The sequence below is a fragment of the Physeter macrocephalus genome, chromosome 19 (genome assembly GCF_002837175.3).
Source record: "Physeter macrocephalus isolate SW-GA chromosome 19, ASM283717v5, whole genome shotgun sequence".
NCBI classification, from domain to species: Eukaryota; Metazoa; Chordata; class Mammalia; order Artiodactyla; family Physeteridae; genus Physeter; species Physeter macrocephalus.
This window is the reverse complement of record NC_041232.1, coordinates 27,069,760-27,084,319: the sequence shown is the minus strand read 5'-3', so window position 1 is coordinate 27,084,319 and position 14,560 is coordinate 27,069,760. Positions and strand designations below refer to the sequence as shown.

At 48.2% G+C, this 14,560-nt stretch overlaps 1 protein-coding gene across 1 annotated transcript in view; it reads right to left on the bottom strand.

Moving 5' to 3' along the window:
- Positions 1-10,070: 10,070 nt before the first annotated feature.
- Positions 10,071-14,560, bottom strand: part of PIEZO2 (piezo type mechanosensitive ion channel component 2) — a 219,362-nt gene continuing 214,872 nt past the window's right edge. Inside the window, exons 50-53 of the mRNA XM_055080794.1 lie at positions 14,183-14,311; positions 12,804-12,883; positions 11,584-11,767; positions 10,071-10,328 (exon numbers count right to left, since the gene is read on the bottom strand). Coding sequence (XP_054936769.1) covers positions 10,076-10,328; positions 11,584-11,767; positions 12,804-12,883; positions 14,183-14,311 — 646 coding nt within the window. The 3' untranslated portion in view covers positions 10,071-10,075. The remainder of the gene's footprint in view (positions 10,329-11,583; positions 11,768-12,803; positions 12,884-14,182; positions 14,312-14,560) is intronic.

Sequence of the window (14,560 nt, the reverse complement as noted above, 5' to 3'; positions counted from 1 at the left end):
TCATCCTTTTAATGTCTGGAAAATCTGGAGTGATGTCCCTCAGCTTCTGGCTCTCAAATCAGTATTTATTGCTTTATTCCATTTGTATTTTTCTATTTCTTCTTGAGTTGAATTTTATCATTTACATATACATTTTAAGAAAATTTTCTATTTGATCTAAGTTTTCAAGTATATTAGTACATAACTGTTTATAATATTTCCTTATGGTTACTTGTTTTTAAATTTATGCTTTGTCTTTCTCTTTTCTCTTTTTTTCCTTTTGTCAGCCTTGGTGGAACTTTGTTTGAGTTTATTTTCTTCAGAAACAACTTGATTTTAGTGTTACTCTCTTGCATTTTTTCTTTTCTTTTCTTGTATTTTCTCTCTTACAAATATTCCTACCTTTGACTTCCTTTAACTGTTTATTATTTGTTATTATCTGTTTGTTATTATTATCTGTTTCATTTCTATCCTGTCTTCCATCTTGAATTAAATGCTTAATTCATCTATTTTCAGTTTCATTGATGAGTGCACCTTTACTTACATTTTACAAATTTTGAAATGTAGTCATTTTCTTTTTGATTAATTAAACAATTTTGCATTCCATTTTTTTAAACTCATGAACTATTTAGGAATTTACTTTTTCCTACCATGATTTTAAAATTATTTTTGCTTAGTCATTAGTAATTTAATTCAATCTTGGTTTAAGAACGTGTGAGTCAAGACAGGCTAGATCATGCTGCCAGAATGAATAACCCCTGAATCCCTGTGGCTTAAAACAGCACAATTTTAATCTCACCTACACTATGGGAACATCAAAGTTTGGTAGTTACCTGGGCACCCTGTTGCCAGTTGCTATGTGAGCGGTTCCAGGAGAGAGGAGGAAAGAAGCTCTGAAAGCTCCAGGCCACCAGGGCCAGAACTCATCACAAAGCCCCACCCGATCACAAGGGGCAGAGGTGGGAAATGCAGTCCTGCTACGTGCCTGGAAGAGGGGAGAGCTGTGTGGGCTAAACAGCGCAGTATGAGGACAATTGGTTGCAATTTGTTGATACTTTTTAAATTTAACCTGGTCAAGTTTTGTAAATGTTCCATGTACCCTAGAGTTTATGTATTCTCTATTTGTAGAGGGTTGGGCTCTGTAAAAAGTGGACAAATCAGACTTCTTAGCTGAGTTGTTCGAATAATTTTTATTCACCTTGATCTGTGAGATTCTGCAAGAACACTATTCTAGTCTCTCACCACGGCCATGACTTTGATTCCATCAGTTTCTCCTTTCACTTATGTCCGTGTATTTCGAAGGTGATATGGTTAGGTTTGATTACTGTATGCTTTTGATCTCACCCCTATTTTTACCAAAAATGATAAAAAATACTGATCAAGAGGGCCCACATACCTGGCCATGTTCTCTAATTCACTACTACCTGGTGCTAGTCGTCACTACAGCATGTGGCCAGGATTTCATTTTATCCTCCCAGCACAGCTGTAAGGCCATTGCGATATTATTCCTGATTTATTCCTGAACACAGATCCCAGACCAGACCCTCAATGACCCAGTTCCTTCCTCCACCCATGCTGCTCTCAGAAAAGACAAGCTGCTGTTTGAGGCCAGAACAACCATGAAAGACCCATTTTCCCCAGCAGCTGTTTTGGTGGTTCTGTGTGTGCAAATACTCGTACTGTGGAAACAAGCTGTTCAAACTGTGTCTTGCCACTCTGCCAAGTTGCAGGGCAGTTACCTGAGGGCAGGTGATGTGTCTGTCGTTCACCTATACATCGTCAGTGCCTAGCGCAGAGTGGGGCTTAGCAACACCAGGACCAAGAGGGACAAAGGGATATGAGCTGTGTAGTGGGGTGGCGTGGGGGGGTGGGTGGTCCCTGGTCTGTAACTTTCTTCCTCTGATTCCTTCCCTGAATCTGTATTCCCTTTTCTGTAGTTCAGTTCCTGGGTCATTCTCATCAGGGATCCCACAAAGCAGTGCTGAGCCCAAACACCTTCCTCGTGGACCTCGTGGCCCCATCCCCCTTGGTATCTTCATGGAGCCTGCCTGAGCCTGGCGCTCTCTCTGGCCAGATCCCAGCGTGGGAGGCGGCCCGGCCAGGCTCCCAGGATGACTGAGGTCTGCAAGGGCTCCCCTCGGCCCTTCTGCAAGAAGACTTTGTTTTTAGTACATCCACTGACACCACAGGGTCTCTCCTCTGTTTTCTGGTTATTTTATATTTTCTGATTTTTTGGTGTTTTGGATTTTCTTTGTTATGCTTTCTGGGTTTCATGCCCCAAGGGCCGTGCAGGGCAGAGGTGCTTGTCATCAGCCTCTGGGGCTCCAGGCAGCGTTTTATTTCACACCTTGCATCAGCCAGATGCCCCGGGGCAACATCGCTCATGATTTCGTAGAGCTCTGTGTGGTTCTTTAATGTGTGGTTAGCGTTTTAGGAAGGCCCAGCCCTGGAGCGCTCAGCGTGTGTGCTGGCAGCCTCCCGGTCAGGCTCTGGGCAGCCTCTTCGGGCCGAGCCACCAGCCAGCCAACGGCACCGGGAATCCAGAGAGGTTACCCCAGAACTTTCCAGGGCTCAGTTGGCCTCTGTTTTTATAAAGTCTTCCTACGTGGAGATGGAACAACATTCACGTATGTGAAATTTTCCCTGGAAGAAACTTGCTGTGGTGGAGGTGGTACCAAAAATCTAAACAGATGAACGCATCAGGGAAAACAGCTAGAAGATGGAAACCGGTTTTATTTAGTAGGATTTTAAGTGTCTACACTTGCACACTTGGAGGTCTGCGTCCTGGGAAGTGAGTGAGGGCCTGGGTCCTGCGGCCGCATCGGGGTAGGCCCAGCAGTGCAGGCATCGGGTCGGTTGGTCCAGGTGTTCTGGGCTCTATCCCAGGCGGTGTCCTTCGCCGGTGACTCCTGTCCCCTCCAGGCCCTCCCTTTCCTATTTCCCACTCTGCCCTCTGGACAGCATCCACCCTTCGCGTAAGTTCAAGGCAACATGGCCCCTGCCCTGGGGCTGCTCCATTTGGGACTTCTCTCTAGCGCAGAACAGCACATGTAGTTTGTCTTTGCAAAATAATTTCCAGTCTAATCCAGTGGGTGGGGAGTGATTTCACGGGAGGTCTGAGAGGCTCCTTAGTGATACTGAACCCAGACCAAGTGGGTAACTCACTGCCCCGTCTAGGGTTGAGCCCAGGCTTGGGCGGGGGCTGCTGATTAAGCCTCACTTATTATCATGTATTATTGAGGCAGACCAGACATTTCCAATGATTGGCTACTTAGTTCCAAGCCTAGAGACGTCCCTTGTCAGCCATCATTTTTTTTTCATCATTTTTATAAGGCTGCAAAAATTCTTCACTTTTCTCCATAAGCTTGACCTAGTTTTCCCATCAGGCCTTTGACCAGCAGCCGAGAAAGTGTTAAATGATCAGGAAGGGAACGTGAGGGATGTGGATACGGACCTTTCTTCTCTGAGCTTTAGTTTCTCAATTGCTTTAGACGCCCCTTTCGTATGGGTGGGGGGATAAAATTTTGGATCTAGGCAGGGTAGACGACAGCTTGGCTGGAAGGAAGGCAGGGCCAACATTTCCCAAGCGTCTTCCGCCTGGAATCACGACCCCTCAGCTCTGCATGCATCTCCAGAGCATCCCTCGGGAGCAGGATGGGAAGGGAGTGTCCTCCAACCTGGCTGATGTCAGAGTCACCGGGATGGTTTAAATGTGGTAGATTCTTGGACCCCGGCCCCCAGGTCAGAGTTGTGGGATCATGTGAAGTCTAGAAGTCTGTATTTTTTAACAAGAACTGGGGGTGATTCTGATGATTAGTCTGTGTTAGGAGCCCATGGATTAGACATCCTGTCCCCAAGCACAGATCCATGACAAGAGCTAGGACGCTGATGAAACGAGGTATTTCTGGGCCCTAGACCATATGATCTGATTGGTGAGTCTTGTAGGGTTCTGGAATCTATGGTTTTTCAAAGCTCTTCTGTTGGTTCTGATGAAATTCCAGGACCACAGGGGATGGAGACCAGGGCTGCAAGCCCACTGCTGTAATGAGCAGTAAGAATGGCCTGCACGTGGCAGGAGCAGGGCTCCGGACTGGAGGGGCAGAGGTTTAGGGGAGTCGACCAAACAGGTATCTGTTGACTTCATGGCCTGAGCGAGTCCCAGACCCTCTGAGCCCCTCCGCCCCACTGAATGAGTATTATTAACAAATAGAAGGCAGGAAAGATAGAGAGCTTTGGGGTGAAAATCATGATTTTGGTTTTGGTCCTGAATGTGAATGTGAGGTGCCTGTGGATTCTTCACCTAGAATCCATCTGAGCAGTGGGTAAAAGGCAAGACAGACACTGAGGAAGGAAATCAGTCTAGAGCGCCTGCCTGGACGGGCATTCAGTCCGGACGACATTCCTCATTGATGGTGACGTTTGTCACCCAGAAGTGAGCTTGGTGAGAGAGACAGAACCACCAGGGGGAAGAGGGCTCCTAGGAAAGCTTTCGGAGCTGATTTTAGGCACTTTTGAAAGGAAGACTCTGTGTCCCATTGGATGACGTCTTGCCTGCAGGGCGGGGGTTACCACGAGGACCCTCCGCTGAGAGCCGGGCCGCCTATTCCTTCCGGGCCCCCGAAGCTTCTGGGCTGTTCTGAGGGTCTGGACCCCTCCTTCGGGTTGGGAGACTGGCTGGTATCCCCCTGACACCCAAGGTGACACCAGCCAGCCTAGAGGCGGTTCCTCCTGGCATTGGACGACGTCCACTGGGAAGGAGACAGACACGTTTGTGTGAGAGACGCAGGGGCTGTGCCTGTGAGACGTGGGGCCTCCCGGGGGACAGTCCTGCCACCCTTTAGGGTTTCTGCCTGGAGGTCAGATCACACCAACCTTTACCCCTCCCCCTCCATCCTGAAAACACCGCTTCCTTGGCCTCTTCCCAGCCCTTCCCCCTCCCTCCCTCCCGAGTAGCAACTGGCCCTGAACCTGAACCTGGAGGAGAAGGAGGATGGCCGCACCCACCAGGGGCCGGCAGGACGATGGGCGGGACCTGGTGGGAAGCGGAGACCCTGGGAGGACAGGGCGGGGACGCGGGGCGTGTGAGGAGCATCCTGGGTGCTCACCAAGGATGGGCCGGGCTCTGCGGCTATGGCCACATGGTCAGCCCCGGATGCGAATGGCTCCAGTCCCTCCGCTCTGCTCACCCGGCCTGGCCTCCAGCCTGGTCCCCAGCCCCTTCCTCCACCCACCCACCCCCCGCCCCCGCTCTCCTGGACGCTTGGGCATCTCACAGTCTCCTGTGTGTCGGTGGCCTTTCAGAAGTCCTCTCCCAGACTGCGGTGGATGCAGAGGCAGGGAGGTGGGGGCCCAGAGCTGCTTGAGTGCCGCCTGCCGTTTCCATCCTCCGCTCGTCGCTCTCCAGGACGTTTCCTTTCTGTCCTTCCTCCGGCCAAGGGTCAGGTGGGCGCCTCAGTCACGCCTGGCAGCTCCCCGTTTCCTCGGCCACCTGGCTGGCGCTCGTCACCTGCTCCGCCTGAAAGAACAAATGCGGGCACGTGCAAATAAACGTTGGGGAAAAGCGGCTTTGGGGAAAGTCTCCCTGCAACCTATTAAATCTCCCCTAAATCTAACCCTATAGACGGTTGCTTTGGACCTGCAGGGCAGCTGCGTCCCGCGGGCATCACCGAGCGCTGGCGACATGCGGACACAGGGTGAGGGCCCTACATCAGCCGTCCCATATCCCAGCCAGCATCTGCGCTCGGGACCGAGGCTGCGGAGAGGCTAACCTGTATCCCTGTAGCTGGTCCACAGACAAGATCAGCCCCTCCCCACAGTCTGGGCAATTCACTGCACGCGGGGAAAACCCTTCGACAGGAGGCCGGTTCTGGAGGCCAGAGTAATTCTGCGGCCAAGCGTGGTGAAAGCAGTGCTGCTGCTTGGGACCTACCCCGGTGCACCCCAGGCTCAGTGACACGGGCACCGCGGGGGTTGGAGTGGAGAGGTACTGATGCGTTGGGCTGGACCTCGTGGCCGCCATCCTCACTGGTCTCCACCCTCTGCCTCCAGGCAGCCCCGGCTCCTCCAGCTGTGCCTCTGGGAGGGTGGGTGGGGTGCAATGGGGCTGTCTCTCCCAAAGACAGATGCAGCAGCCAGAGGTCACCACGCACCAAGATGCAGCCCTGCAGTGGGTGAAGGTCACGGTCAGGGTTTTGGATTCTGCTCACCTGGCTCGACAGACAGGCTTCCCAGCCAGTGTCGGACCCACGTGACTCCACCAGGCTTCCGTTGAGCTTCTGCTCTGGGTTTTGTCAATACCCTTTATGCTTCTGAGACACGCATTGGCCTTGGACAGCTGGGCAGGCAGGGACTTGTCTCAAATGCTTTTGAAATTTGGTCATTATGAGCAAGTTCTGTGGGTCTTACTGATTTTTGGACTCTTTAAAAAATGAGGCACAATCAGAAACTTGGTGTTGAGTGGAATGAACATCTGAAGTACCAAAAGGCCCTGTGAAGATGCCACGAGCTGCTTCCCTGAAGTGGCCTCTGTTCCTCCCAAGAATGGGGACACGGCTCTCCTGTCTTTGACTGTTAACTCATGAAGGTAAGAGAATTTAATCCATCTTCTTTAATCCTTGGACATTAACTTGATTTACTATTTTAACTTTCGTTTCTCCCTGAAAAACTGAAAGGAGGCTTCATTTAAGGTTGAAATATTTCCTTGTTAGCGTTTTATTTTGACGTATCTTAGGGATGTCATTTTATATCTCTGTAGATCCTCACAGAGGTGACATTGGACAAAGTGCCTGGACCATAGTTTGTGACGGGAAATTGAATAAGGACTAAAAGTTTGGTCTTAGGTGTGGAGTGGTATAGAAATCACTTAATTGATGGAGTTTCTGAGCCATTTCAGAGCCTTCTGGGGACAAAATCTAAACTGACCATTGGAGGTCCCATGAGGATGTTGGTGATGGAGGATGGACTCGATGTGGGCTCAGGGGAGTTAGAGGGTCCCCAGGCTGGCTTCCTTCCTCCAGGGGGGACGGCCACATACTTGGCTAATCAGGGGCTAATGACTAAGGGGTTTAAAGAAGAAGATCTGGGAGGACTTTTTCTCCCCTATTCTGCGTGGGTTTTTCCATGGGGAAGGATAGCATCACTGTAATATTCCTGGTCTCTCCCCACTTTCATATTCATTCGCCCTACTGAGATTTATCAATATTACACGTGGATTTTTTTAATTGAAACAGTTTTTTTAGAGCAGTTTTGTGTTCACAGCAAAATTGAGAGGAAGGTACACAGATTTCCCATAGACTTCCGGACCCACACATGCACAGTCTCCCCCATTATCAGCATCCCCCGCCAGATGGGACGTTTGTTACAAATGAGGACCTGACATTGACACATCATAGTCACCCAAAGGCCACAGTTTACATTACAGTTCACTCTTGGTGTTGTACAGTCTGTGGGTCTGGACGAATGTATTATATGACATGTATCCATCATTACAGTTTCATACAGAGTATTTTCACTGCCCTACAATCCTCTGAGCTCTGCCTCTTCATCCCTTCCTTCCGCCTTAACCCCTGACAACTATTGATCTCTTACTGTCTCCATAGTTTTGTCTTTTCCAGAACGTCATATATTTGGAATTATACAGTATGTAGCCTTTTCAGATTGGCTACTTTCACTGAGTAAAATGCATTTATGTTTCCCCCATGTCTTTTCATGTCTTGGGAGCTCATTTCTTTTTACTGCAGAATACTACTCCATTGTCTGGATTCTAACGCAGTTTTATTTATTTATCCATTCACCTACCGAAGGACATCTTTGTTGCTTCCAAGATTTTGGCAATTATGCATAAAGCATCCAGATGCTGGGCCTTTGCTCAGGACCTGGAAGGGCGGCCCCAGCTCACCAGCACCCCCAGGGCTGGGTGAAGCCCCATGTCCCTCCGCCTGGTCCTCCCTCCTCGCTGGCCAGACTGCACCCCCCCCAGGTCCTTGGGGACGGTCCCTCTCAGAGCTGTCTCCAGAGAACATATTCTAAGGGGACGTGTGTCCCTCATCTCTGGGCCGGGTCCGGCGCTCATTTGAGGCTGAGGATTAAGCCGGTGACAGCTTGCTGATCCCTTCATGTTGTCGGATAATTGGGCTGAACAGGGTCGTGACAGGCTGGCCAGGGGTCCCAGCAGAGGCACCTCCTTCCCTGGGGAGTCCCACTCCAGCACAGGCCTCGGCAGGACTGGTCCTTCTACATCTCTCTCTGTCGTTCTGTGTCCTCCCTCCTCCGCACCTGAGGCTTTTTCTTGAACCATGGGACCTGTTTACCATCCTGGCATCCTTTACCTCTATGCCTGTTAGAAGGATTCCTATTCCTTTTCTTCCTAAATATGCTGTAACGTGCTCTCTCGAGGTCCCCTGCTGACATTTTTAAAAGAAAGAATTCACAACCAGGAACGCGCAGGAAGACGCTTCCTGCTGTCGGGAAATCAAGTGTGGGCTGGAGAGCTCCCTGAGTGCTCTGAGTTTATTGCTACCACGACAAGCATTTCTCTAAGCAGGGGGGAGGCACGCGGCTTTCACAGCTGAAGCACAGGTTCGCACTGATTCCCTAGAAGACATGGGGCATCAGTTGAACTCTAATATGTTTTAAAAGATCCATATTCACTGTAATGGTTTCCTTCTGGGAAGTTAATTTCTCACCAGTTGTTTCCTGCTTTTATTATTCCCATAGAGCACCCACATGAGAAAACCCACAATGCAACCAACAAGAAGTGGATTCTTAGTTGATTTTTTTAGCTCCCGGTACACAGTACAGAGAAGTCGCTTTTCCTAGTTCATGCAGTAAGGCAGAATGAAGAGTATTCTTAAAGTGACTTTGCAGGATGTGCTTTATTTTGTCAGTCCTGAACCCAAACTACAGAGGATCATTTTTTGGGGGGACATAGTCTAGTCCATTCGATGATTCTTCTCAGAAACTGTCTTTTAATATGGAATGAAAACTACATTTCAATCATCAGCTTTTCATGCTACATTGTTATTTCATGAAGAGGTTGTATGACCCATAATAATAATTTAAGAAAAGGCTATTTGTTTATTTCCCCAAGCTCAATATACATATTTCTTCCATAATTTTGAACTTAAAAAAACCCGTCTCAGATGTAAAAATGTGAATTGGAATATGTAAACTCGTTGATAGACCTGAAAAACAGGGGAAAAAAATGTCACATACTGGAAAAACCACTGCCGTGAATCATGGAAATGGGAGGAAGCGTCGGGGGTGGGGCAGAGGAGAGCTCAGACCTCGGTCAGTAAAGGTGACAACGTCCAAGGACCCCGCCTCCAGCTGGGCGTCGGTGTTTCACGGGGAGCAGTAACTCTCTGAACCAGAAAACCACCAGGTTGGAGTGAGTCACCACCTGGGCCTCAGCAACACCATGTCCACGTATTTGTTTTGCTGCTTTTTTTTCCTGAGAGGTCACTGGTGTTTAATGGAAAGATTTCTCATTAGTCTTCAGTTAAGGTAAGGCAGTAAGTGTCACTAATGTTATGTTTTTGCTTAGAATGAGGCTTATCCTTCCACTGGCTTCGCCATGGGTCACCGGCCCCCTCCCTGTTTCCCCCCCAGACATATGTGTAGGAGTTTTCAGCCCCCGTTCTGTTGCGTATTCGGGGTGCAGGGCCCCCGTCCTCACAGCAGCGTCCCCTTGGCCGCAGAGCCCCGTGCATTGCGTTGCATTGTAGTGTCTCTTCAGAGGTCACCGCCCCTCACAGGAGAAGGCCTTTCCTTCCTTCTCCTCCTGTCCTGTTTCTCTGAGGGATGAGGCCCGTCAGTGATTCCTCCACCTACTCCATCAGACTGCAAGACACACGGGGACTAAACCATAAAGCGAGCAGCCCTGATTTCAGAGGAATGGAATTACAAAGGGCTTTTCGAGAGTACCTTTGCTTGTAGCTCTGAGGGCAAAAGGAAGCCCAGTCCTTCTGCACCAGTCAGAAGAGAGACCGTTTCCACCGAATTAGAAATGCTTAGCTCTTAGGAGAGTATTGTGCTTTTCTTTTTTTCTTTGGAAAATTCCAATGTGAACTTGGCTTGTGGTCTGTGGCCTGGGACATCAGTTTGTTTTCTCCCTGGTCCATTTGATCATGGTTTCTGGCGAACGGTACAGGAATATTAATTTGGCATAGAGGTCCTCCTCCAATTCCAGCTCCCCGGTCTCTCGAACTAAAAAAATATCTGTGCACAACTTCAAAATCCGATCCACATTCGGAAGCTCTTCAAACATGATGGAGTGAGAAATCCCGCTGAAGAATTCACGGACAAACTTCCCAATCACCAGGACCACTGAAGCGTAGAGGCCCATGATACTGAAAAAAAAAAAAAAAAAAAATGAGGTAGAAATGTATCTGGCCATTACATGTGGTTAAGAGAACATGCCTAAAAGAAAAAAAAATGAACACTTTCCCTCAAACGCCATAAAAGACATGATAGACTTACCAAAGCTTAAGTTGTTTCCCTTTGGTGAAAACATTGACCTTTTTGCTGATTAAAAAGGTAATGCATGCTCTTTTTTAAAAAAAAAAAATTACACATTACAGAACTGTAGGACTTGAAAAATGAAAGTCCTTTGAAATCTTACATTCTGGAAACAACCAATGTTAATAGTTTCGTGTATGAACTTCTGGTGGTTTTACTGCATATATTATATGCATAAGCTACATAACATATGGTAGATAGAGGGGTGGGATAGAGAGGGTGGGAGGGAGATGCAAGAGGGAGGAGATACGGGGATATATGTATATGTATAGCTGATTCACTTTGTTATACAGCAGAAACTAACACACCACTGTAAAGCAATTATACTCCAATAAAGATGTTAAAATATATATATATGATAGAAATGCAATTGTTATATACGCTTTTCTGTATCCAGGACTCTGCCCTGCCTTTCTCAGAGATTCATGTTTATAATAAAATTCTGTATAGACAGTGATTTCTTAAGAGGCTCATTCTGGGAAGTAGAAAACTTTGTACTAGCATCTTGTAGGGGGTGTGCCTGTCCTAGGGTTGAAGTGTCAGAACATGGAGAAATGGTAACATCAGGCATGTCCCAAACTGTGATTTCTACTTGACTGTCTGTTCAGGTCAGAAGGCAATGTTAGCAGAAAAGAGAGAACTCTGCCCATTTCTAGTTTAAGCCCTGACTTGCACTAAACTGTTGTGCTGTAACAGGAAGGAATAGATAAGCTGGAAATATGGCTTCTGGTCCTGTGCTTGGTGGTGGGACTCACACAAGGCATCTTTGACTTCTTTGGGACTCTGGTTCCTCAGTTTTTAGAACGAAGGGCCCTGTGACACACCATAATGGAAAGAATATATATATATATATGAATAACGAAGTCACTTTGCTGTACAGAAGAAATTAACACAACACTGTAAATCAACTAGACTTCAATAAAATTAAAAAATAAATAAAATAAAATAAGGGCCAAGGATCTGTGAATTCTAGTAATGCAGCTATAGAACTTGAGCATTCTAAGAAGATAAAAGACTTCCCATCCTCAACTTGGTGTGATACAGAAGTGGGATCTCATAACTGTTAATGGTGAAATGGTTCCTTACCCGTAGCCGGCCAGGAACCCCAGGCTTGGGGGGCTGACCTTGTCATTGAAGACCACCAGCTCCAGGGCCTGTGCATGCTGGTTGTAGATTCTATTCCCAGTCAAGTTGAGAACCCACCACTCACTGTTGGATTTAGTTGTATTGTCTCTGGACAAAATGATGGTGATGTTCATGAAATTATTTTCTGGAGAAGGAGAAACATGAAATCAAATTAGCAGGAGAGTTTATGGATTTAATGCACTTCAGCCATTCTCGGATGAACCAGGATGGCCTGGTTGGTACCCATGGCATCCGGTTCCAGGATGGGGACACACGGGCACATCGGCTCTGTGAGAGGAAAAGGAGGAGGGGGCCTGGCCGTGGGGGTCTCTCTCTTTCTCTAAGAGGCCAGTCCTGTTGCTACATGAGACAGCAGCAAAGTCACAGGGTGAATTGAGACCCATCACCGGAGCATCTTGGCTGACAATTCCAAACAACTAATTGGACATTTAAAAATCCCAGTAGCTGACTGTTGATGGAACTGATGGGATTCTTTCATGTTACCACCATTTACTGAGTGCCTTCCAGGAGGAAGGTGCTCCAGGAGGTGCTAAAGGGTCACCAGGTTGCATGCAGCCTGGTTCTATGGGAAAGGCCATGCACACAAGCACTATTTATGGGCACGTGGCAGCCCCCGGCACTGACAAGGTCTGTTAGCTGGGGGAGACCACTTCTGGATGGTATGATCCCTGAGGACTTCCCAGAGGAGGTGACTTCTGAGCTGAGTTTTGCTGGCTGAGAGCTTTAATAGATGGAGCCCTACTACTGGTACTCAGTCACCCTCGGGCTGAATCAAGTCCATTTCCTGCCATCTTTTTATTGTTCTTATCATGGGGCCTTCAGAGTTAACGCTGTATTAGGCAGTTTTCTGCCAAAGATACGGTTGCTAATAGAAACAAGTAAACAGATTCTGATGAATCAGTTAACATGTCACTGAACGTGGATTTAAGTCAATCAAGTTCTGTATCAATGAACAAAGGAAGATGAAGAACACGCCCCCAGGTGAGTAAATGATCCCTTCTTGCTGGTGGACACAGCCCAGAGCCTTATGCTTCTTGCAAACCATGTCACAGGGGGAAGAAAACTGGAAAGGAGCTTGATAAAGGGTGAAAGGCAAACCGCAGACATTGAATAAAAGAAAGATTAAGAAACGTTCTGAAACAATTCCTTCTCATTCTTACCAGATAAAAGTTGCTTTATGGGTTTGGAGTTAGAGTCACTGGGTGCTTTCACGTAGTATGGGTAAATCCTTTCTATGGTCCTGGGCATTAAGAGAAAAAAGGATAATTAAGTTTTAGTTGTTTTACCCATGCAAGATTGTGGTTTTGTTGTTGTTGTTGCTATTTTTGACCTCATTTCAAACAAGTAATGGGGAGAGTCTTCTTATAACTACGCGATGTGCAGTCATCATAGTTTATCGGTTTCCATTAAAATGAGAAGTCTCCGAAGCCGAATAAATTCACCAGGTTCTAACCGGACAACTCATGCCAACTCTGTACACAAGCTGGTTAATAGCTTAAAAACTGCTGCAGAGATTTTCCCACATCTGTGACTTTTCTGAAGCAAGGGGCTGTCTTTCTTGCTAGGATGCTACCACTCTTCCAATTTTAATGTTTGGGATTTCAAAACTCTTTGTCTAGTGAAGTGGGCTGCCCGAGCTGATCAGAGACAGGAGTGAGGGGGCAGCAGAGGACTGGCATCCTAGCCCTTAGCCCACCCTGCGCACGGGCCACTCCATCTTTCCAGGGCTGTTTTCTCATCCAGGAAGTGATGGGGGGAGGATCCGACGGTCCTCAGGGGCCCTTCGTGTTTAGTGATTGACAAGGGGTGCTTTAGGGACCATGTCTGAGGGCTGCATCGTGGCAGTCCTCACACTCTGCACTTTGACCTGGGGCTTGGGCAGACGGGACAGAGCCGGGCTGCGGCTGGTGGGCGTCTGGAATACTTCACTTAGCAGTTTTGGACCAATGCCAGTGGGGTTTTTTTTGTTGTTGTTTTTGTTTTGTTTTGCGGTACACGGGCCTCTCACTGTTGTGGCCTCTCCCGTTGCGGGGCACAGGCTCCGGACGCGCAGGCCCAGCGGCCATGGCTCACGGGCCCAGCCGTTGCGCGGCATGTGGGATCTTCCCGGACCGGGGCACGAACCCGCGTCCCCTGCATCGGCAGGCGGACTCTCAACCACTGCGCCACCAGGGAAGCCCAGTGGCAGTGTTTTTCTCACGCCCATTTGTTAGCCAGGCATTTGGTGCCCCAGGGGCAGGGGTAATAGTAGAAAAGGGTCTCCCAGGGCCTTTCCCGGGCTTTTGGTGATTACGGTCAGATGAGAGCAAGGTGTGCTCCCCAGAGGAGAGGTCAGTCCTCCCCGGACGAGCTGGGCAGAGGGCGCGGGAGGAGAGCAGACGTGCTGTGACCCCGCCCATCGAGGACTCTTAAGTACAGGCTCACTTGAGTTACCAAAGAAGGAAGAAATGGCGTTTCTTGCACACACGTATTTGTAGAGGAGATTTGGACCAGATGCACACACCTTCTAACACTGTATTAAAAATGACCATCAACTTACACTGGCGTTTTGGAACTTTCTGTGTTGTTGCCAGCTATCATTTTAGCAATGTGCTCTCGTGTCGTATTTTTAAGAGGAAAAGAAAGCTTATCTGTTGCTATTTCTGCTTTTGCACCCAGACTCATGTTTCTGTGAAGAAAAAAAAAAAAAGAGCTCAACGTCAGTGGTTATTCAGAAGTCTGCGGGAGAGGTTAAAAACTCACTGAACTATTCATCTCACCAAGTTTCACTGGGTCCACAATTGTCAACCTCAACCTGTCCTCCTCACCTTTACAGCCAGCCTCTTAGACATCCAGGGAGGCCTCAGACACCCTTAACACAGATACAGGTGAGGAGGAAGAGTGTGGCGACACAAGAGAAATCCCTGATGATCTAACA